The sequence below is a fragment of the Muntiacus reevesi genome, chromosome 3 (assembly GCF_963930625.1).
Source record: "Muntiacus reevesi chromosome 3, mMunRee1.1, whole genome shotgun sequence".
Lineage (NCBI taxonomy): Eukaryota > Metazoa > Chordata > Mammalia > Artiodactyla > Cervidae > Muntiacus > Muntiacus reevesi.
Genome location: NC_089251.1, coordinates 7,375,517 through 7,400,133, shown reverse-complemented (window position 1 = coordinate 7,400,133; position 24,617 = coordinate 7,375,517). Strand labels below are relative to the sequence as shown.

The following is a 24,617-nucleotide window of genomic DNA, read 5'->3' as shown; positions in this document are numbered from 1 at the left end:
AGGCAAAAGCCCAGGCAAGGCTGGCCCCGAGGTTGAGGGCATAACTGAGTCTGGAGTCGCAGCCCCCAGTAGCCTCAGCTGCTGTGTGCAGGCCCTTTTACTCCGTTTTCAAGTGAAACTCAGTCCAGGCCAAGGCCACTAGCAGCAGAGATCCAGAAGCTCGGGCACGGATGTTTCTGAAGTTGGGCCCACCGCCCCCCACCCCAGGACAGTTGGTGTGGCTGGTGGGGGCTCGGCTGACGTGTACCTCTCCCTCCAGAACCTGACTCGGGAACAAGCCGACTACTGCGTCTCCCACATGAAGCCCTATGTGGATGGCAAGGGCCGCGAACTCCCCACTGCTTTCGACTACGTCGAGTTCACCCGCTCGCTCTTCGTGAACTGATCCTGCTTCTAGGTTAGCCTGGCCCACGCTGCCTGCCCTGCCGTCGCCTTGCTGCATGTCAACTCCTTTCTGTGCTCTTAAGAGAAATACTGCAGACAGTGTTGCTTTACAGTGTAACCTTAACTTGCTTAGCTTGGTTTAAGATTGAGTAGAAAACAGTGCTTCAGTAACCGGCTTTAGGTCCAGTCGCCATTGCCACGTTGCTGCGGGGACCCATTTCCTGTCTCACGGCTGGCTGCCCCATTCCAACTACAGAAAAATCTGAGCAGCTGGCCAGTTTCCCTCTTGTTCTCCATCCCCCAATTTTGTTTTCATGTAAACAACAAATAAATGACTTGACTTCCCCAAAAGCTTGTCTTGTCTTCATTCAGATTCCGTCAGAAACACACAGCCCAGAGGTAGCCTCCCACACCTCAGCTAGCCACCTCCGAGGCCAGCTGATCCAGGCGCTCTGTCTCCCGGGCTCCTTGCTCAGTGAACTCACTGCTCAGCTGCCACACCTTTACCGTGCCCTTGGCATCACCCGCAGCCAGGAGTTGAGTCTGCTGGCAGTTGAACTCAAGACAGTAGACAGGGCTTTCGTCCTCGGTTTGCTTGACTGAAACTGTGGGCCTCTGGGAGCTTTTCTGGAGATCAAACAGCTGCACGTCACCTTCAGGGAGAGTCGTGGGGTGAGAGAGGCCCAGAGCCACAGCCTCTGAGCCTCTTCAGTTCCCGAAGACAAGAGAAGACTGTGACTCAGTTCATCCCACGTGAGGGAAGGCACCCTCACCCACAGCCTCCCCAGCCCACAGCTGCAGGGACAGGCTGGGCTCATGTCCCTTCAGTGGATCCAAGCCTGGGGTCCATGCCTCACCTGCCCCAGAAGCAGCCGCAAACACCAGGGGGCGCACCGGGGACCAGCGCACAGCAAACAGGTACTTGTGGGAGAGCTGCAGGGAGGTCAGGGGCTGGGCCTGCAGCATGGAGTACAGGTGGACGTGGCCGTCCGTCCCTGCGCTCAGGAAGAGATTCCTAGATGGGACACAGGGTAGGCGGGGGGTGAGCGCTGGGGGCCCAGGTGCGGCTGAGGCCTTTCCGCCCGACTCCTCCTGGGCTGTCATACTCCCGACAGGCCTCCCTAAACTCCCAAACCTGTGGGGCCCCTGGAAGTAAGGAGCCAATTCCCTGGAGCCAACCGCGGGAGCTCTGGGTACTGGGGCTCACTGGGGAAGACCCGGGCCCAGGGCAGACGGCAGGTTCGTCCGGCAGTTCTGTGTGGGTCCTGGTGGGACTCCCCCGCCCTCCCTGTGCCAGAGGCCCTGTGAGCCCCCCCTACCTGTGGAAGGGGGAGCAGCTCACAGAGTAGACGGGGCCGCCGTGGGGGGCGAAGGTGAATTGCGCCGGGGCCCGCAGGGGCACAGAGCTGGGCATGCGCGTGACAGCAGCCTCCTCCGCTGCCAGGGAGCACTTGAGCGGGAAGCCGCCTTCCGTGCCCAGCACGAAAAGGCTGGGGTCGAAGCTGGAGAAAGCCACCGCCGTGGCACCCACCTCGGTCTCCCCCCGGGAAGGCTGCAGAGGAAAAAAACATGCAGAGGAAAAAAACAGCAGGGCAGAGCTGGGGGTGGGAGGCCGCTCAGCGTCCCCAAGGAGCCCGGGGCACATGCGTGGCCCTCGTGGACTCCCACCTGCCCACCCGCCCCCAAGGCGCACTGACTCAGGGGTCTCCCGGCCCAGGGCTGCCTGTGGGCCTATGGCCGGGGTGGCAGCCTCACCCCTTGTACCTTCTTCAGCTTGGTGTTCCTGGGGAGCTGCTGCACGGACAGGGCGAAGCCCGCGCTCAGCTGCAGCCGGCCAGCCCCGACCCCCTGCCAGAGCAGCACCTTCCCGTCAGCGGCCACACTCAGCAGCTGGAAGCGGCGGCTGTGCCGGGGCTCTGGGAGCCAGACCACCTGGGGGACCGGGAGAGGAGCCAGGTCACTAGAGGACACCTGCCCCGCCTCCCATCAAGGCCAGCTGTCAGCCTCCACACGACCTTCCCCTTCTCTTCCAGGAGGGAAAAAAAAAAGGGAGACTTTTTGAGAAGGCCTGGGAGCCACCTGACCCACCAGCGGGCAGACCCAGAGGGTTCCCAGGTCCCCCCAGGTCCCCCCAAGTCCCAGCAGAAAACCAGGACGGCAGGGCCTCCATGGAGGCGGCCAGCAGGGCCAGGCCCAGGGGGGTCCCTCTGGGGCGAGTGTGACTCGGGGCCCAGGAGCTCCGAGGATGCCGGAGGCAGCTGGCCAACCGCCGACACCCTGGTGACCTTCCCGGGCAGTGGCCAGCGGGTGCCCCCTCCCCTGCTCCGCGCTGTGGAGCAGGTGCCCGGACGGCAAGGCCCGGCTCCAGAGGAGGTACCTCCCACCCCGCCCAGCAGGCCGCTGCCCTGACCTGGTACACGGGGTCCGTGTGCGTGTCGTCCGTCAGGCCCGTGCGCCAGAGCAGTGGGTCCTCGGGCCGGCTCGTGTCCCACACCAGCACCTCACCACTGTACAGTCCACCTGGAGGCCAAGTGGGCGTGGGGAGCCGCCCACAGCCAACAGCCCCGCTTTGGGGACGGGCACCCCGCCCCCTCCCACCCTCCGCGCTAGGACGTGGGGCCACTTCCTCGAAGAGTCCTGGTCCCCAGGCCACCCGCTCAGCCCAGCGGTGCCCCCCCGGAAGCGCCCCCCACCACCTGGCTGCTCTTCCCTGCCCGCACCCACCGTTCCTCCAGCTTCACCTGCCTCCCTTCCCAGCGTGCACATCACTATGGTCAGCGCCCCAAGACTGCCTGCTTCTTCCAGCCTCATGTCCTGACCAGCCTGTACCTCTGCATGGCCCGCACCACCCCAGACTCAGCTGAGGCCCTGCCTCTTCCTCCTCCTCCTCCTCCTAGGCCCAGTGCCCCCTCCTGAGCCCAGGGCCCCCTGTGTTCCCTGCTTCTGGCCTCGGCCACCCCCTGCGGGATGCGGAGCAGAGGCGACACAGGGTGACGGGCTCACCTGCCATGTGGGACGGCTGCGTGGGGTGGAAGGCCAGGCACATGACGGCGCTGGGCACCTCCACCACCGCCGACGGTTGCTGGGGGTTCAGGCCTCGCCGGTCCAGATTCCAGGTGCACACGAAGGACTTTAGCGTGCTCCAGTCCCCGTCATCCAGCCTGCAGGGACACACCAGCACTAGCTCGGCCCCGAGGCCCAGGTCCATCCCAACCCACGCCACCCCACCCCGCCTTGCTCCTATCTCCTGACCACCTCATCCCCCCCGACAGCCCCGACACAGATGAGTCTCTGTCCCCATCACACACAGACAGTGTGCTGGGTACCCAAGTGGCAGAGGCTCCTATGTGGCACCCCAAGGTCATGACTTTCCCCAGAAAAGGGTCTCCAGGAACCAGGGACGGGGCCACACGTGGCAGGGGCGGGAAGCTGGCCATGTCTGACGCAGCCCTGGAGAGACGAGGCAGGCCCAGGGCTCACAGCCCACGGCTGATAGCTGGGCACCGGGAGAAACTTCCCTGCGTTTTCCTGCCAACCCAAGGCTCAGGCAGCCTTGAAAAGGAAGATTCCCAGAAAGGCCAAGCTCTGGGCCCACCCCTCTCTGCGCCGACAGGGAGATGGGTTCAGATGAGGTCTGAGGGCCTCCCATCCCCCACACCAACCCCTGCTGCCACTCACCGGCCGTAGGCGCAGGCCACCACAGAGCCAGTGGTGTTCCAGGAGACGCCAGTCACGTGGAGGCCCTGTCCTTGGGCTGGGGGGTAGCTCAGGGTATGTAGGCAGGTCACCTGCAAGAGACAGACCATCCCCAACTCGAGTCCCACAGCCACCCAGCAGGGCAGCAAAAAGCAGGCACAGGCGTGGGGCCCGATTCTGGTCGGATTCAAGTCCACTGCCCAGCCCGGGGACAGTGTGGAGCCTTCATCCCATCAATCCCCCTAACAGGATGCTTCCAGAAGGAAGAGCCTTGGGAACTGAGACGGACGCCAGGCTCCAGGTCAGAGCTGGACCCTGTACTCACGTCTGTTCCACACAAAATCTCCAAGGCCTTGGCTTCTGGAGTGGCACGGGGTGAAGGCTGCCCAACAATGTGAGTATCCTGGATGCCACATGACTGCACAGGCGAAAAATGGTCACAGGAGTACACTTCATGTTAGCTGTATTTCAACACACTTTTTTAAAGCTCGGGCAGCCTATGGCTCAGCCTAGAGCTGCCAGCAGCAGATAAAGAGAAAGCCAGCAGTGCTGGCCACGGTGAGGGGCTGGTACGCTCTCCAGGGGCTCATCTGCACCACAGGCCGAAACTCCTGCGAAAAGTCTCACCCTTCTTGACCTCGTAACCCCAAATAGAGAAACCATCCAATGGAAAAAAAATCCAAACTCTGTCAGAAGCTGCACTGTGCACCTCTGGTGAGAATGCAGAATGTGCAGGCACTGTGGAAGTTACCGCGTGGACCAGCAATTCCACTCCGAGGGACATAGCCAAGAGAACTGGAAACAAACACGCCGACACACACCTGTACAGAGTGTTCACAGCATTATTCATGATAGCCAAAGACGTCCAGACTGTCGGACAAGTGTGGTATATCCCTACCACGGAGAACAATTCAGCTGTAGAAAGGAATGACGTCCCAAAAGACGCTACAACACAAGGACCCTCGACAACATTCTGCTAAGTAGACACAGATATATAAACATATGTTATATGAGTCCATCACGCGAGATGTCCAGAAGAGACAAATCTAAAGACAGAAAGGGGATGAGCAGCTGCCAGGAGTTGTGGGGAAAATGGGGAGTGAGTGCTAGTGGATATGAATTTCTTTTTTGGGGAGGTGATGAAAATATTCTGAATGTTGAGCTTTAAGCCAACATTTTCACTCTCTCACTTTCATCAAGAGGCTTTTTAGTTCCTCTTCACTTTCTGCCATAAGGGTGGTATCATCTGCATATCTGAGGTTACTGACATTTCTCCCAGCAGTCTTGATTCCAGCTTGTGCTTCTTCCAGCCCAGCGTTTCTCATGATATACTCTGCATGTAAGTTAAATAAGCAGGGTGACAATAGACAGCCTTAACGTACTCCTTTTCCTATTTGGAACCAGTTTGTTGTTCCATGTCCAATTCTAACTGTTGCTTCCTGACCTGCATATAGGTTTCTCAAGAGGCAGGTCAGGTAGTCTGGTATTCCATCTCTTTCAAAATTTTCCAGTTTATTGTGATCCACACAGTAACAGGGGAAACAGTGTCAGACTTTATTTTTTTGGGCTCCAAAATCACTGCAGATGGTGATTGCAGCCATGAAATTAAAAGACGCTTACTCCTTGGAAGGAAAGTTATGACCAACCAAGACAGCATATTAAAAAGCAGAGACAAACAAAATAAATAAATAAAAATTAAAAGGAAAGACAGTGCTCGCTTCGGCAGCACATATACTAAAATTGGAATGATACAGAGAAGATGAGCATGGCCCCTGCGCAAGGATGACACGCAAATTCGTGAAACATTCCATATTTTTGAGGATTTAAACTTCTTGAAAATAAATAAAAGTGTGGATTTGTAAAAAGAAATAATAATAATAATAAAAAGCAGAGACATTACTTTGCCAACAAAGGTCCATCTAGTCAAGGCTATGGTTTTTCCAGTGGTCATGTATGGATGTGAGAGTTGGACTGTGAACAAAGCTGAGCGCCAAAAAATTGATGCTTTTGAACTGTGGTGTTGAAGAAGACTCTTGAGAGTCCCTAGGACTGCAAGGAGATCCAACCAGTCCATCCTAAAGGAGATCAGTCCTGGGTGTTCACTGGAAGGACTGATGCTGAAATTGAAACTCCAATCCTTTGGCCACCTCATGCGAAGAGTTGACTCGGAAAAGACCCTGATGCTGGGAGGGATTGGGAGCAGGAGAAGGGGACGACAGAGGATGAGATGGCTGGATGGCATCACTGACTCAATGAACTTGAGTTTGAGTAAACTCCGGGAGTTGGTGACGGACAGGGAGACCCAGCGTGCTGCGATTCATGGGGTCGCAAAGGGTTGGACACGACTGAGAGACTGAACTGAACTGAAAATATTCTAAAATGGACTGTGGCAAAGCTTACACACCTCTGTGCTGTGCTGCGTGCTTTGTGCGCTCGGTCGTGTCCGACTCTGTGCCACCCCGTGGACTGCAGCCCCCCAGGCTCCTCTGTCCATGGGGGTTCTCCAGGCAAGCATGCTGGAGTGGGTTGCCATGCCCTCCTCCAGGGGGTAGTCCCAACCCAGGGATCGAACCCAGGTCTCCCGCATTGCAGGCAGTCTACCATCTAAGCCACCAGGGAAGCCCCTACTGGAAATATATTAAAACCCACGTCACACTTTAAATGATTTATATGGGTGAATTATATGGGATGTAAACTATATCTCAATAAATTTTGGGGGTTTTTTTCCTTTTAATTTTTTGGTTGTGCCACTCGGATCTTAGTTTCCCAACCAGGGGTTGAACCTGTGCCCCCTGCAGTGGAAGCATGGTGTCTTCACCCCTGGACCAGCAGGAAAGTCTTCAACAAATCTGTCATTTTAAAACAAAAGCCAAGCGGTGGGGCCAGGAGGCAGAGGGGGCATGAGAAAAACTCTTGGGGTTCTGGTTCCACCAATGTTTCCACTATGTGAAAATCATGGACCTGAACACTTGTAATCTGTGCCTGTGTTTATGCACGTTTTATGAATTCAATAAAAGTTTATATTAAAAAATACACTATAAGCATTATGTATCATAACAGCATTTATAACTGCAATGATTAGTACACTTTAAAATCTAAAGATGATGGAGAAGGAAATGGCAACCCACTCCAGTTTTCTTGCCTGGAGAATCCCCATGGACAGCGGAACTGGCAGGCCACAGTCCACGGGGTCACAAAGAGTCGGCCATGACTGAGTGACTAAGCACCGTTGCATTATACCTGCGTTTCAATTTTTTTTAACTGGGTGTTTTATACCATTTGCGGGAGGAATAAAAGAACCTGTTTCTAAATCTTTTTACACCTAGTTGAAGTAAAAAATTTGCTGGAAGAATCTCTGGCTGCTTATCTTGGTTGCTGGCCTCCAAACTAAGACTTATACAAGCTAGTTGGGAAGTCTGGGTATAGTGTCTAGATTAAATGCAAATGGATGATCATGTGCTCTTTAAAATTCCTCCCTTTTAGAGGTCAAATGGGTAGGAATAAAGGGTTAGGTTTTTTAAAAAAAAGATTCCCTGCCTTTTAAGTTAGTAAAACATGGTTCTCTTATGTGTGTTGTATCACTTACTCAGATAGATTAAAAGACCTAATTTTAAAAACAGAGATTGTGGCATCTCTTTGGGTTATTTTATCCAATTTTCAAGGCAAACTTTAGATTCTATTAATTTAGAGTTTACATATGGCCCTTCAAAAACTGTTTTTTAAAAGGTTTTCTATCACTTTCGATGCTTTTTGTTTACCTTTTTTATTCTTATCATTATGGAAAATTACAAAGAAAAGTAGAGACTGTATCACCTGGTGTTAGCAAATGAAACTACTGTTTCAGCTATATTCCCATCACTTCCTCCTGGGTTATTATGAAGCAAATCCAAGGTATCAGTCCATTCATGTATATTTGAGGGTGGACCTCATCAAGATGAAGGATTCGTTTTTAGGTGTGACTACCATACTGTATTCACACCTAAAAAATTAACAGTACTTATTTAATATTAAAATCTAGTCATCATTTAAAAAAATAATAAATAAAATAAATAAATAAAATCTAAAGATGAGAAGGCAGAGGAACAGAAAGATGGGCTGCTCTATACCTTCACTGGTGGGTGTCTGCCAAGACCCAACACAGCACACAGCACGAATTTACCTGTGTGGAAAATATACCTCAATAAACCTGACTCCAAGAGAGTTTATGGTGAAACATCATGTAGCAATTTAAAAAGGACAAAAGTCTATAATGGAAAAGGAATCTGAAAAAGAAAAAATATATATTTATATACATATATATAAAACTGAATATATATATAAAAGTGAGTATATATATGTACATGGGCTTCCCTGATGGCTCATATGGTAAAGAATCTGCCTACAATGCAGGAGACCCCGGGTTTGATCCCTGGAGAAGGGGATGGCAACCCACTCCAGTATTCTTGCCTGGAGAATTCCATGGACAGAGGAGCCTGGCAGGCTACACTCCATGGGGTCACAAAGAGTCGGATATGACTAAGCGACTAACACTTTCACTATACACACACACATATACATAAAACTTGAATCACTTCGCTGTACATCTGAAGCTATATAACATTACCTATACTTCAATTTTTTCTTCTTTTTTTTTTTTTGGCCACACCAAATGGCATGTGGGATCTTAGTTCCCCTGCCTGGGATCCAACCCACATCCCCTGCAGTGGAAACACAGATTCTTAACCAGTGGGCCACCACGGAAATCCCGAACTATACTTCACTTTTTAAAAAATTATAATAGGGAATTCCTCGGTGCTCCAGTGTTTAGGACTCCACGCTTCCACTGCTGGGGGCCAGGTTCAACTCCTGGTTGGGGAACTGAGATCCCACAAGCTATACTGCATGGCTAAATAAATAAAATTAAAATGGTAATAAATAAATAAAAATGAAAAGGACACTGGGTAAGTCTACATAGCAACCTGACAACACAGACCAGGTTTTGCTTCTGAAGAGAAAAGACCCCAAGACTGGTCACAGCGCCTCACCGCTGTCAGCCACACACGTGGAAACAAGGGCCAGGGCAGGACAAGGTAAAGAGGTCAGAGGTTCCAGGGGGCGCCCCTAGGTGACCTCCTCCCCATCTCTAATTCCGAAGTGTTTGGCCAAGTCATCACTGATTTTCGAATCGTGAAGGCACAGTGCTTCACTGAGAGCGGTGTCTCAGCCTCTCTGGGGCTATGATGGCCAAGGACAGCAGTGAAATGTCAAGGCCAACACCCTGATGGCTGGAGTGGAGACAGAACAGCCTGAAGCATCAGCCAGTGCAGTAATTCCACTGGGGAGAAACCATCATGAAATTCATGCAAAAGAAAAACAACATGAGACAGACAGATTCGCTTCAGTTCTGCCATACAGCAGCAGAATCTGAAAGGAATTCCTCTGCCCAATCCTCAAAAAGGAAAGCAACTTCAGGGCCGTGAGAGGCCCACACGCCCACGGTCACCCAGGGGTGCTGCCTAAGCCGCCACCTGCTCACTGCTTCTGGAAGATGTGCTTCTAGAAGCGAAGCTGTGCTGGGATGTCCACCAACGGGGACCCCAGGAAGGCTGCCTGTCTGCTCAGCGGCACGTCACGCAGGTTCTAGGCGGTCCGGGGCCCCTCCTCTACAGGAACGGACCAGGAAAGCTCTGCCGAGTAGGAAAGGTCACAAACACCGCGTACAGTGTTTCCCGCCTCCGTCTGAGATGCTCTTGACGACAAGAGCAGCAGCGTGCTGTGTGTCAGCGTCGCGTGGGAAAGGCCTTTGAACCAGCGTTCCTACTCACGTTACATGTTCCGTATTTTTGCAGTCACTCAGTTTGTTAAAATGAACACGCAGTGCTTTTGTAATCAGAAACAAGCATTTATTTTTCCTGTTTTGCAGATTTATTTTTAATCGGAGGATAACTACAAAATTGTGACAGTTTCTGCCATGTATCAATATGAATCAGGCATAGGCATACATACGTCTCTCTTCTTTTTTTTTAATTTATTTTTATTTATTTAGCTGCACTAGATCTTAGCTGTGGTTTGTGGGATCTAGTTCCCTGATCAGGGATGGAAGCTGGGCCCCCTGCGTTGGGAGCACGGAGTCGCAGCCACTGGCCCACCCGGGAAGTCCTCTCCCTCTTAAACTTCCCCCCCATCTCACCCCTCTAGGTTGTTGCAGAGCACCTCTGGGTTCCCACTGGCTATCTATTTGACATATGGTAACGTGAATGTTTCAGTGTTACCCTCTCAAATCACCCCACCCTCTCTTCCCACCCCACCCCCCTCCGCCCCCAGCTATCTCCAAAAGTCTGTCCTTTATGTCTGCGTCTCCTTTGCTGCCCTGCGAAGAGGATTTAAAGGGGGAGAAAGGAATAAACTAATGCACAGAAAGGTGGAAACGCCTTAACAATTAAGAACAAGCCCTTGGGAATTCCCTGGTGGGCCAGTGGCTAAGACTCTGTGCTCCCAATGCAGGGGATCTGGGTTTGATCCCTGGTCAGGGAACTGATCCCACCTGCTGCGACTAAGCCTCAGACACATACAAAAAAAAAAACCCAACAAACAAAAAACCAACAGCTCACCCTCTTTGAATGCAACTGTAAAAGGGGGCTGCTGAGCCTGGATTTTAACGTTGATGACCTTCTTGTGCTCCACTTAAAAAGATAACAACGACTCCACACTTCCTTGTGGCCTTGGCAACTGTTTTTCAGAGGGATTCTGAGGACTTCTCTCGAACAAATCCACTCTCCCAAACCTATCAATGATTTAGTGGGAACAGGGCGGCTATATATCCAGAAACAGACAGAAGAGAAAGGCCGGGAGAGAAGGGCTATGACCTCGGAATACGGAGCTACTCATCTCCATTTCTCCAGGAAGAAAACAATGCATAAGAAAAGCCTTTACTGCCCAGTCAGCAGCCTGTCCACAGGTAACACCAGGGTGGAGCAAAAGTCAAGGGCCCGCCTTGTTCAGAGGCTTCTGATCTCAAAGCGGTGACTCCAATGGACATTTGTGTTTACAGGATGACTGCTCTGAGCTCTGCCTCGAGACCAGAAAAGGCTTGGCGATGCAGAAGTCACTAGAGTGCAACAGGGAAACCAGAGCGACTGGGCCTCACACCCCAGCTCAGCCAGCACGGCTGTGTGACCGCGGACACGTCCCTTAGCCTCTCTGAATCTCCTCTACGACATGGAGATCGTAGGAATTCCCTGGCAGTCCTGCCCTTTCGCTGCCAAGGGCCCCGAGTTAGACTCCTGGTCAGGGAACCAGCGTGGACAAAAACTAATAAGATGGAGATCAGGAAAGAACTATCTCACCAGGCCGTCCAGAGGGACAGATGAGTTGGCACAGAGCGTGCCTGAGGAAACACAGCTGAGTGGTCAGGAAAATAAGACCCAGAGTCAGACTGTCCAAGCTCAAACCCTGCCTCTACCGCCTACTAGCAGTAAATGGAAATAACAAGGCACCACCCTCAAGGGCAGCAGGCAAGGCCTAGTGACCTCTTAGCTTAGTGTCTGGCAAGCTCTTATTTAGAGCTTGGTGAATGCTGTTATGATTGTTATTGGTGTTCCTATTTATTTGATGGGCCGGGGCTTCCCAGGTGGCATTACTGGTGAAGAACCTGTCTGCTAGTGCAGGAGATGCTAGTTCGATCTCTGGGTGGGGAAGATCCCCTGGAGGAGGGTATGGAACCCACTCCAGTACTCTTGCCTGGAGAATCCCATGGACAGGGGAGCTTGGCAAGCTATAATCTATAGGGTCGAAAAGAGTCAGACACGACTGAAGTGACTTAGCATATACGCTGTTATTGTGTGGCACGAAAGAAGGACTTAAGATGAGCTAAAGCCCCAACCCAGGCATCCCAGGCCTGTACCAGCCCATCCCTACCGTCTGCTGCTGCTCGGCCCAGTTCACCTCGAAGCCGTCGAACGCATGGCTCTGCCAATTCTTGTTCAGCTCTCGGGTAACCATGGCCTCCACTTTCCGGAGAAAGGCCGCAAGCCGGGGGCCATTGTACCGAGGCACAGACGGCAGGCTGACTGGCTCGGGGACCTCGGTCTGCACCTCAGCATCCACATGCTTCCGGGCCTGCACGGATGCTTCAGCGGTGGCAATGCTGGCCGTCTGGCAACTTTTCTGGAGAAGGAGATTCGAAACACAGTCACCAGCCAGCTCTCCTCACAGCACCACCTGCCCAGGCACTCTCCCGCCCACAGCTGGTTTATCTTTGGGCAAAAGGACCACTGCTCACTCTGTCTGCCTGACGTCCGTCCCCTTCCTCTAGTAACTAGCCCATCTTTCTTGGGAGGAACCCAAACGGTGTGGTGTGGGTGAAGATGACCCACAGGGAGTAATCCTGACCAGCCAGAGAAACCCACTCACGTGGTGTCAAAAGGTAGTGGGAAAACGTCAAGATCATGAGTAGAAGAAAGTCACTTTCTTATTAAAAATATACCTCCTAGGGACCTCCTGGTGATCCAGTGGCTAAGACTCCGCACCCCCAAGGCAGGCAGCCCCAGGTTGGATTCCTGTTCAGGGAACTAGATCCCACATGCCCCAAAGAAGAGTTCATGTGCCACAAAGACCCAGCACAGCCAAATAAAAAGAAATTAAATATATATACACCTTCTATTAATAGATGTCCTTGACTATTGATTATAAAACATACCAATTATTTAGTAACAGCTCTTCAGGAGGAAACTGTATTAAGTATACATATCAGCTGTGAGACACACCCCTTTTAATACCTGTTAAAACAGAGGTTGAAGAGATGTGTTCTAAATTGAGGAAATACAGAAGGACACAGAGAACGGACAGAGGTCCGGGACACTGTGGCTGAAGGCCGAGCCCCCTCACTCCCCTGGGCAATGACCACCACCAGTTCATACGGAGCACACAGCCCCTCATTTCACCCTCCCAACACACCTGAGCTGCACCCCTGACTCCAGAGTGGAAAAGGACCTCAGAGACCACGCTAGATGGGTGGCCTCCCCGAGCAGGGTCATAGAACCACCAGGACGCTGGCTAAGGGACAAACTGCCGCCTCCTCCCCATCCACAGAGCTTCTGGTTCACTGGTCTAGGATGGGGTCTTTGCTAACAAGCCCCCAGGTGACGCCATGGGGCGGGCACTCAGATCCCATCTGTATGCTTCCGGTGGCCACACCCCAGGGCCCAGAGCCCATCACCTCTGCCCTCCAGGTGCAAAGAGCGCTCATGTCGTCCCCCCAACACTTGAATCTGAGGACCTGGGTTTCACCTGGGGTAGCAGAACACCCCTCTTCTCCCTCCCTTGACCGCAGCCCTCTCCAGCGGGGTACCTTCCAAGGTGTCCCGTGATCAGGACACATGTGTGTCTGCGGGGAGCTGCTTGGCAGGAGGCAGCCTGCTCCCCAGCTCCCACTTCCCTCCACCCTGCCACCCATCTCCTGTTCCTTGTCCCCTGTTTAGCTGGGCAGAGGGACAGACATCACATCAGGGAAGGAGACGCAGCCTCCTCCCTTTCTGGAGGACACGAACAACTTTTACCAGTGAGGGCTCCTACACGACTGAGATTCCTGTCACCCACGAGAGGCTCTCCTCATGTGGCTGCTTACCAGGCACCTGCACCTACAGGACAGGGATGGGGCCCGGGCCCCCATTCTCCCCCGTTTGGGCTTCTTAAGCACCAGGTGAGTGTTAACAGAGCCCAAAGGAAGGGGGCTGGCCCCACAGGAGGGCCGCTGGGGAGGATAGGGTGAGACAGGGCTCCTCGTCAGGAGCTGAGAAACGCCGCCAGTGTGAACACGGCTCCCAGAAGTCCCCCTTCCCGGCCCTCCCTTCCATGTCCTTCCCTCTCTGAGTCCCGCACACACGCCTGACAACACCTGGGCTTGATGGGAGCTGAGATGGTTCCTGACCTAGCTCAGCAGCTCTTTATCAGCACGCCAACAAAACGGGATACGCTGTGAGACTCCCGATGCTAACGAGCAGAGACTGGACCAAGGGAATATCTCGGATACAATGTCGACAGGAACTCCCTGGTGGTCTAATGGTTAAGAATCCACCACTCAGAGCAGGGAACGCCGGTTCAACCCCTGACCGGGGAAGATCCCACCTGCCTCGGGCAATTAAGCCCACCACAACTACTGAGCTCACGCACAGCCACGACTGAAGCCCACGAGCCTGGAACCCACGCTCCACAACAGAAGCCACTGCAATGAGAAGGCCGTGCTTCACAACGAGAGAGTGGCCCCTGCTCACCTCTACCAGAGAAAGCCCGCGAGCAGCAACCAAGACCCAGCACAGTCAAAATTTAATAAATAAACAAAACTGATGGGAATTCCCTGGTGGCCAGTAGTCAGGACTTGGCGCTATCGCTGCTGGGGCCTGGGTTCCATTCCTGGTCAGGGGACTAAGGTCCTGCAAGCCTCAGAGCACAGCCAAAAAAGAAAACAAAAAAAGTTGAGTGGATTTTGTGATGCAACGTGGAAATTTACATTGTCTCCTGTCTCACTCATGTGAGACCTCCAAGAGTATGAGAGTAACTGAACCCAGAGCCAATATCAAAGTACTTCAGGGTATGATCTCCTGTTCATTTGACCTTGCCTCAAATATATCAGGGTGGTGGGGGTTTAGTCGCTAAGTCGTGTCCAACTCTTGGGACCCCATACCAGGATCCTCTGTCCATGGGATTCTCCAAGCCAGAATACTGGAGTGGGTTGCCATTTCCGCCTCCAGAGAATCTTCCCAACCCAGGAATTAAACCCAGGTCTCCTGCACTGCAGGCAGATTCTTTACCAACTGAGCTATGAGGGAAGGCCGTATAGCAGAGTAGCAAACAGTTACTCAAAGGATGACCTGAAGCTGAGAGTTAACCAATGAACACAAATGATCAACATTTTCACCAAAGCTGGGAGGCCCTGTTATGCCACAACACCTTTGACTTATAATTATTGCCGGCCACTCGGCTACTCTGGTGGTGTCTTCACATGTGTCTTGGGAAAAAAAAGAACACTTTAGTATCAAAACTATTAGCAAACTCCAAAAGGTTGAGAACCACAAATCTAATGCCCGAAAACTTGTGAGAGGCCAAACCTCAGGTTAAAAACAAACCCCTCCAGCAGGGGGTGTCATCTGCTACAGAACCCACAAAGGCGAGGAAGCAGCCCCAGGTGCAGGAAGAGGTAGGAGGCGACAGGTAGGCAAGTTTAACTCAAAGCAGGAGGGGAGAAATTCAGCAGAATTAGGCTGTGGATGACAGGACACAAGAAAAGGATTCCATTCAGTATTTCCCGGAGGCCTCTGGGAGACGCAAAAGTACACAAGACCCACTCCCTGCCCTCTGGGAGCTCAGAGTCCAGACAGACCTGAATGCCCAAAGTGAATGCATCTGCTGATAGAAAGTTCCAGAACTAGATGGCAGTGATGGCTGTATGTTGTGAAGGTATCTAACACCACTGAACTGTACAATTTAATATGGTAAAATGTGTATGTATCTTACCACAAGAAAAGAATGCACTCTATATTCTTTTTTTTTTTTTTCACCCTGCGGCATCTGGGATCTTAGTTCCCTGACCACACATTGAACCCGTGCCCCCTGCACTGGAACAACAGAGTCTTAATCACTGGACCACCAGGGAAGTCCCCCACTCTACATTCTGACAGGATTCAAACAGGCTTCAGAAAGGTAACACTGCTGGAAAGGAGGGTGGGTTAAATTAATGGTCCTCAAGTTTTGCCACTCATGTTATGACAATAACCTGAGGAGTTTTTATAAATTCAGATTCCCAGGTCATACCACATACCAATTAAACCAGAATCCCTGGAAGTAGGGACCAGATATTCATATTTTTTAAGAGTCTCCAGGGCATTCCAGTGTTGGCCAAGTTCAAAAAAGCAGAGACCAGGATTGAAGCAATTAGGAGCCCTTCATCTCAAATACTTAGACACGAGACCCCCCCAAACCTGAACAGAACTGGGGGTCAGTCTCAAACTGTTTTCTTATTAGCAATCTCATTTAATTCCACATTTAAGTATTCTAACAAGACCCACTTTGCAGATCACTTGACTGGTCCAAGGTCAAGTCCCCAAAGTGTCCCCATGCACTCAAAGCCTGGTCTGAACCCAAAGTCAAGGACCCTGTGAATAAATAGAGATAAAGCAAGAAAAGTTAAATCAAGCCAAAGATCACTAATACTTCAACAACGACAACAAAAAATCCATCACTGGAACATAAAATTGCACTCCAATATTGCATCACTATATGGGCCAAGCAAAGAACAATGTTTGGCTTTTCCAAAAGAACTTACCAAAAAAAATTAAGAAGCTGCATATAAAATTAGGCTAAGGGCCTCTGTAACAATCTAAAAGGGTGGGATGGGAAGGGAGATGGGAGGGAGGTTAAGGAGGGAGGGGACATGGGTGTACCTATGGCTGATTTTTAAAAGATATTTGACAGCAAATATTCTGTAAGCAATTAATTTTGTAAAGCAATTAACCTTCAATTAGAACATAAACTTAAAAAAAAAACCATAAACTTAAAAATTTAGCTAAAACACTCATCACAGGGTTCTGATAAGAGAAAAATTGGAAACAGTTCATCAAAAAGGACTGGTTAAATAAAATGAAGTTATAAAAAAAATTTTTTAAAGGATGTTCAGGGCGTAGTGAGTGAAAAAGTAGGTCTACAAAATATTATGCACAGTGTGATTTCATTTAAAAAGAAAAAAAGTGGAGGAAAACAGACAAAAGAGAGAGGGAGCAGGTATAAACCAAATTGGTGGAAAATGAGACTATGGGGCAGTTTTTATTTCCAATTTTTCCTCATCCAGATTTTTTCCTAAATTTTGGATACAAGGACTTCCCTGGTGGTCCTTCTCTCCGAGCTCCCAGTGCAGGGTGCTCAGGTTCAATCCCTGGTCAGGGAACTAGATTCCACATGCCACAACTAGAGTTCGCATGTCATAACTAAACAACATCTGGCGTGCCACAGCTAAGATCCGGCACGTCCAAATTAATAAATATATTTTTTTAATAAATATTTTAAATAAATAAGTTAAACAAGTAAATTTTGGACAAAGAAGCTTTTATAAAGAGAAACAAGTTAATCTGGAAAATTAACTCTTTCTTTGAACCCCTTCAACAGTCTTAGAATCTTTTTTTTTTTGGCCATGCCAGGCAGGTTGCAGAATCTTAGCTCCCTGACCAGGGATCAAGTCCACATCCTCTGCAGTGAAAAGGCAGAGTCTTAACCACTGGACCACCAGGGAACTCCCAACACTCTTACAACTTAATTAAGAATCCCCTTCAATAAAACGAGCTTCCCTGATAGATCAGTTGGTAAAGAATCCGCTAGCAATGCAGGAGACCCCTGTTCAATTCCTTGGTCAGGAAGATCCGCTGGAGAAGGGATAGGCTACCCACTCCAGTATTCTTGGGCTTTCCTTGTGGCTCAGCCGGTAAAGAATCCGCCCGCAATGTGGGAGACCTGGGTTCAACCCCTGGGTTGGGAAGGTCCCCTGAAGAGGGGAAAGGCTAGCCACTCCAATAATCTGGCCTAGAGAATGCCATGGACTGTATAGTCAATGGGGTCACAAAGAGTAGGACACGACTGAGTGACTTTCACACACATACTTAAATAAAACAGCAGAGACTGACACATAACATTCTTCAATAAAACAGCAGAGACTGATTTAAGTGAACCACCTAAGATGAAAGCTTTTACACCTCAAGTATTAGAATCAGTTCTTGGAGCCCTACTGGTTCAAATTATAGGTACAAGAAAATACGCCTCAATCTCACTCTTTTTACCTTCAATAAAGATGAACAGAAATAACTAAAATATCCACTACCTTTGCTTTTTTTTTTTTGCCGTGCCACACAGCATGTGGAACTTCCCTGATCAAGGATCAAACCCATGCCCCCTGCATTGGAAGCAAGGAGTCTTAACCACTGGGGCACTGGGGAAGTCCTGCCTTTGCTTTTTAATTAGAATCGTTTCTATCCAGTATGATGAAGTGGGAAGTGCTCTGAAGCCAGATCAAATCTGGCTTGAGACCTGCAGACTGTTGGTCTGAGGCAAGAAACTTGTCCTCAAGTTCAGTTCAGTCGTTCAGTCGGTCCGACTCTTCGAGACCCCATGGACTGCAGCATGCCAGGCTTCCCTGTCCATCACCAACTCCTTGCTGCTGCTGCTGCTAAGTCGCTTCAGTCGTGTCCGACTCTGTGCGACCCCATAGATGGCAGCCCACCAGGCACCCCCATCCCTGGGATTCTCCAGGCAAGAACACTGGAGTGGGTTGCCATTTCCTTCTCCAATGCATGAAAGTGAAAAGTGAAAGTGAAGTTGCTCAGTCGTGTCCAACTCTTCGCGACCTCATGGACTGCAGCTTACCAGGCTCCTCCGTCCATGGGATTTTCCAGGCAAGAGTACTGGAGTGGGGTGCCATTGCCTTCTCCGCACCAACTCCCTGAGCTTGCTCAAACTCATATCCATTGAGTCTGTGATGCCATCCAACCATTTCATCCTGAAGAGTTAATCAGGAGTTACGACTTTAAGGATTCCCTGGTGTTCCAGTGTTTTTAAGACTCCGAGCCTCTACTGTAGGGGGCTCAGGTTGTGATCCCACATGCTGTGTGGTATGGCCAAAAATAAAATTTTAAAAATTTAAAGAGGAGAGAGGGTATGACTTCATGGAAATCTCACTGATACTGGTGTTGGTGAGGAAATTGTTTTCTGCAGGACCTCTCATCTGTGTAGAAAGCAAAGCCTCAATTTCCTCTGTGGGAAACATGCAACTCCCTTCCAATGGTCATTTTCACTGAGGGAAAGCTAACATCCTTAAAATGACCTGCAAGCCCTATACTTGCTCTGCCTCTCCTTACCCTCTCTGACCTCACCTGTGACCATCCTTGCCTTCTCATTCCTCTCCAGCCCCACCTGCCTCCTCACACACACCAGCTTTGCTTCGACCGCAGGACCTTTGCACTTGCACTTTGCACTCCCTGAGCTGTTCTACCTCAAATAACCTTGACTAACTCTCACTGCGGAGAAGGCATTGGCAACCCACTCCAGTACTCTTCTTGCCTGGAAAATCCCATGGGCAGAGGAGCCTGGCAGGCTGTAGTCCATGGGGTCGTGAAGAGTCGGACACGACTGAGCGACTTGACTTTCATGCACCGGAGAAGGAAATGGCGGCCCACTCCAGTGTTCTTGCCTGGAGAATCCCAGGGACAGGGGAGCCTGGTGGGCTGCCGTCTAAGGGGTCGCACAGAGTCGGACACGACTGAAGCGACTTAGCAGCAGCAACTCTCACTGCTCCAAGTCTTTGCTGGAACACCACCCTCTCAATGAGGGTGCAACCACCCTGCAAACAACCCTTTCACTCCCCAACCCAATCTTTCTAATCCCTCACCCTTTTTCTTTCGTCTATGGCACTATTCACCTCTAACACACTGTATGTTTACTTCTTACCTGCACTGTTTACTTTCTGTCCACTGCAGACAAGCGCCCCATATAACCTCCAGGAGGGAGCTCACCCACTGATGACTGAGGAATCCCCAGGGACACAGCAGTGCTCAAAGTCCACACACACAGATCCCTCAGGAGCCCTGGCACCCGGAAGCCCTGCCCTCGGTTCAGACAACCTCGTCTGTGTGCTTTGGATTAAACGACGTACTAGAAAACGTGTGTATCTCGACCTTAACATGCAGTTTGGTCTTTTTTTTTTTTTTTTTTTAAGTAAAAGTTAGTTTGAGATGCCTAAAAACTGCAGGTCACGCAAAATCCTTCAAAACCTGTAGTCTTTAGAGCCTTTAAAAACCCTTTTGGTTGCTACTCAAAGACTAGGGAAATTGAGACGCGAGAAACTAACTAGGGTTAGTTTCTGTGGGTTAAAATACAAAAATAACCTGGCCCAGCTGCCGCGCGACGTCCCTCGCCCTCCCGCCCGGGTCACCCCGAGGCGCGCCGCGCCCTCACCGTCTCCCCGCGGATGCCCTGGACGCCCCTCCACTGCGAGGGCACGGACACCACGCCCAGGGTCTCGTCCTGAAGCGGCCCAGGCCGCTCGGGGCCCTCGGCGCTCGCAGTCCCGTTAGTCGCCAGCGCCTCACCTCCCGCGCTTCCCGCCAGGCCGAGCAGCCCGGGTTGCGCGCTGGTTGCCATGGAGACGGCTCCGCCGGCCCCACCCCCCCACCTCCCCGCCTCGCGCCGACGCAGTCCGCCGTGACCTTCGCCCCCGCGCCTCCAGAGCGGAAGGCTGGGGCAGTGAGGCTATCGGCGCCATTTTTGAGTTTGTCAGAGCGCACGCTCCAACACCCGAGAAGAAGAGATAAACTATTCTTTTCCCATGATGCGACAACCACTGCCAGTTTTGGGATTCTCCAACCGCAGAGGGAGCACGCTTGGGGCTTTCGCGGCTACTCTGGGAGGGGAGGGAAGTACGGAAGCGAGGCACCCGTGCCAAGTTCAAAGATGGCGCCGAGCGGCCCGGCGCAGAAGGGAGGGCGGGAGGCTGCGGCCGCGACGGGCTTTAGAGTTGTGGGGCCTGGGGCTGCCGAGCTGGCGGAGTAGCCGAGCTCTCCAGAAGAGCCCCAGTTGCCGGCCACCTCGAAGCCAAGTCCTCGCTCTCTGAGCCTCGGTTTCTGCCTCAATAAAATGGAGATTTTAAATATCCATATATGGATCCAGAGTGTGGTTGAGTAGTTGGAAGGCCCAAATGAAGTAGAATGTAGAAAAAATGCTTGTTAAACCGAAGTTAAAGACTCGAACAACTACCAATTATTGAGTGTCTACCGTATATGTTGATCTTGATAAATCCTTAAAATAACTTTATGAGAAATCAAATGTTATATGTCGCTTGAGGGTGCTGATTGTCCAAAAAAATAATTTCCCCAGTTCACCCATAAAGGCCACATCACATTTCTCCAAGACCCCACAGACTCTTGCTTGCCCCAAGACCCGGTTCTGAGCTTCTTGACAAGAATCCTCTGGCCAGGTCCTCTGGGCTGCTTTCTTCCTATCCCTGAACTCTCAGAGTGATGGAAACCCGCCCAATCAGAGGCTCCTCTGCACCGCCTCACGACTGAGTCCTCTAAACCTCGTTAGGACTCAGTTCAAGTCAAGGCCGTGAGGCCCGATTGGATTAGCGACACTGGAAAGACAGAATGCAATAGAAATTTCTTCCTGGAAGGAAAGAATCAGACAAAAACTCCCCTTGTAAGGCCCTGTTAACACTAGAAAAGTTTGCAAGCATCACCAAGGATGCAAAACTCACATTCAAAAAGAAACTCAAGGCTATGAGGGTCAGGAGGCTTGGCTATGAAGACTAAACACTGCTATGTCCTGTTTTCAGACTTGGCTCCTCTCTGCACCTTGGTTTCCCAGCTACAAAAATAAATATAATAAGGTTGATGCTAGTAGAACCTACTTTATCTTAGTAAGGAAGGAGACTATTTCAAGAAGAGGAGGGTGGGACTTGCCTGGTGGTCCAGTGGCTAAGACTCTGTGCTCCCACTACAGGGAACCAGGGTTTGATCCCTGGTCAGGGAACTAGGTCCCACATGCCACAACTATAAGATGCCACACAAAATGGGGAAAAAAAAAAAAAAAAAAGATCCCACATGCCACAACTAAGACCCGGTGCAGTCAGATAAATAAATAAAATATTTTTAAGAAGAAAAGAAGGGTGGCCCAAGGTATTAAACACCCCAAACAACTTCAGTAGAGTAGTGGGAACAAAAACCAGCCTGTAGAGGGTTTAGGTATGGAGAAAGTAGAGAAGGTAATGGACATTATTGGGAAGTTCAACATAGGATGTAGGTATGAGTAAATTAGTAAAACCTAATTGGAGGGTAATTTGACCTTTAGGTGTGCCTCCTCTTTAATCTAGAAATCCTACTTCTGGTAATTTTTCTTGAATTAACAGTTACAGATTCACACAAATGTTGAGAGCCAAGGATATTCAGCAATTATTCATTCACAGTAGAATAATTAGCAAGATCCTGCAGCCAGCCTAAATTTCCAAGCAAATTCATGGCACACAACAGGTATTCACTAAATATTGAGAAAGAATGGACAGTGAGCCATTGGTTAAGTGTGCTAGGCAGAATATAGGCTCAGGAGGCCATCAAGAGTGTTACTGCTCTTTAAATGTGGCAAAAGGTTTGCAGCATAATAAGGCTCTTATAAAATGCAATTTATATACATTGTTTCCAGGTGGTGGCAGTAAAGAACAGCCAGCCAATGTATTAGACATAAAAGAAACAGGTTTGATCCCTGGGTTAGGAAGATCCCCTGGAGAAGGAATTGGCAACCTGCTCCAGTATTCTTGCCTGGAGAATCCGATGGACAGAGGGATACAGTTCATAGGGTCACACAGAGAAGTGACTTAGCACACATCCTGGTTTTATAACAATATGTTTCTAACAAAACCCAGAGCTATAGATTCAAATATTGATAACAGTTGCCTCTGGGTAATTAAAGTTTTTCTCTCTTTGTAGGGTTAAAGTTTTATGTGGTTTATTTGTGAAAAGAAAAGAGAGAATGAATGAACAGACAAACGCTTAGCTGTGCTTGTGAGAATATTATATCTTTAATGAGCAGGATAGTTTGAAACCATTTACCTCAGACTGGGACTTGAACCCACGTGCTGAAACTCAAACTGAGCCCAAATCCCACAGTCTTCCAACTGAGATCACAGACCTGGTCTCAGGACCTAATGAAACTCAGGTTCTTGATGTCTCATCTCAGAGAGAATTCAGTGAGAGAAAAAGTGATAGGTAAGAAGTGGATTCATTCAGAGAGAAACACACTGTGCAGACAAAGTATGGGCCGTTGCAGAGGGTGAATACAGAGGCCTCGAAATGTGGCGTGGTTAATTTCTATGGTTTAATTTCATAGGCTAATGAGTGGAAGGAATATTCCAACTATTGGGGGGAAGGGGTGGAGATTTCCAGGAATTGGGCCACCGCCCACTTTTTGGTCTTTTGACAGTGCCTTGAAACTGTCATGGCACCTCTGGGTGTGTCCTTTAGCTTGCTGACTGAGGACCAAGGTCTGCCATCTTGGACCCATTTGATTCTAATGGTTTATGTTTTGTCCTGGGGTGATGTCATTCTTTCAGAAGTTGTGCCCTGCCCCCTTCTCTCCTGTTTCAAGTTGGGGGAACATTTCCAAGATGAGAGAGTCTTGAGCAGGCTTATGTGCTAGACAGGAGGGTACGCAAATGAAGAGCAGGACTCACTGGAGGAGGAAGGGAGAAGAAGGAATTGTGGGACGGCAGGGATACCTGCACTGTTTCTCTGCCCCCTTTCCCCATCCTGAAGCCACAGGCTCTCTCCCTGTTACCCTGACAGCCATTCAAACTCCTCCACCGACCTCTGCCTCCCTGTCCCTTCCCTTCACCTGGAGCACTCCTTCCTGCTCCCCTATTTACCTCAGGATCAGATCCCAAGCCCATTGTTGACTCTCCCGGGACTGAGCTTCTCCACTCTGGAGCACTCCTCAAAACTGTAATTTAGTAACTAGGTACTAATGCATGTCTTTGCTCCAGTAGGTCAGCTCCCCCATCATGGGGACCATAGCTGTCCCCAGAGCCCAGCACAGTGCCTGGCACACACAGTAAAAACTAACTGAATGAATGTCTAACCATCAGTAAGAACCGTTTCCAGCCTTATACATAGGACAGAGCCTCCCACTCCTTTTTTTTCTTGACAGTACCATGCAGCTTTGGTGATCTTTGTTCCTCAAACAGGGATCAGCAGTGGAAACATGGCGTCCTACCCACCGGACCAGCAGGGAATTCCTGAAGACAGTGTGTGCTAAGTAGCTTCAGTCGAGTCTGACTTTTTGAGACCCTATGGACTGTAGCCTGCCAGGTTCCTCTGCCCATGGGATTCTCCAGGCAAGAATACTAGAGTGGGTTGCCATGCCCTCCTCCATGGGATCTTTGCCACCCATGGATCGAACCCCACGTCTCTTATGTCTCCTGCACTGGCAGGCAGATTCTTTACCACTAGCTCCACGTGGGAAGCCTCCTAAATCACCAGGCCTCACCCTGCCTGTCAGGTTATTTCTAGGAAGCCTCTTGCTTCCTACCTCTACTTCTCGGTGTGGAAAATAAAATTTCAATAACTGTGTGTTCGGAAGTGAAGTCGCTCAGTCATGTCCAACTCTTTGTGACCCTGTGGACTGTAGCCTACCATGGTCCTCCAACCATAGGATTTCCCAGGCAAGAGTACTGGAGTGGGTTGGCATTTCCTTCTCCAGAGAATCTTCCCAACCCAGGGATCAAACCCCAGGTTTCATTGTAGGCTTTACTGTCTGAGCCACAAGGGAACCTTGTCTGTTCAGAGAATGTTTAAATACATTCAAGGAAAGAGAAGGGGAAAAAAAAAAAATACATTCAAGGAGGCAAAAACTCAAAAAAGAAGCCATCCCCACTTTAAAACCTTGGTGGCAATTATTTTAGGAACTTTCAGTTCTTTTTAGTAAAACAACTCAAATTTTGAGTGTCTATACCATGCTCCAAGGATGAAACAACTAAT

The 24,617-nt window shown here is 50.3% G+C and overlaps 2 protein-coding genes and 1 non-coding gene across 9 annotated transcripts in view; 2 read left to right on the top strand and 1 right to left on the bottom strand.

The window, feature by feature from the left end:
- SPTAN1 (spectrin alpha, non-erythrocytic 1) overlaps positions 1–735 on the top strand; it is a 59,502-nt gene extending 58,767 nt beyond the window's left edge. For all 7 annotated transcript variants that reach the window (XM_065928332.1, XM_065928331.1, XM_065928330.1 and 4 more), the window contains one exon: positions 260–735. In XM_065928332.1, coding sequence (XP_065784404.1) covers positions 260–385 — 126 coding nt within the window. In that variant the 3' untranslated portion in view covers positions 386–735. The remainder of the gene's footprint in view (positions 1–259) is intronic.
- Positions 656–20,235, bottom strand: DYNC2I2 (dynein 2 intermediate chain 2). Its single transcript, XM_065928336.1, has 9 exons — positions 20,050–20,235; positions 11,977–12,225; positions 4,063–4,172; positions 3,388–3,545; positions 2,795–2,904; positions 2,149–2,316; positions 1,704–1,936; positions 1,242–1,399; positions 656–1,037 (listed from the first exon to the last, which is right to left on the bottom strand). The coding sequence occupies exons 1-9, from the start codon at positions 20,233–20,235 to the stop codon at positions 799–801; spliced, it is 1,611 nt and encodes a 536-aa protein (XP_065784408.1). The 3' UTR covers positions 656–798.
- LOC136165619 (U6 spliceosomal RNA) lies at positions 5,791–5,897 on the top strand. The gene has a single exon (XR_010662626.1). It is a non-coding gene; the product is annotated as a U6 spliceosomal RNA (small nuclear RNA).
- Positions 20,236–24,617: the final 4,382 nt, after the last annotated feature.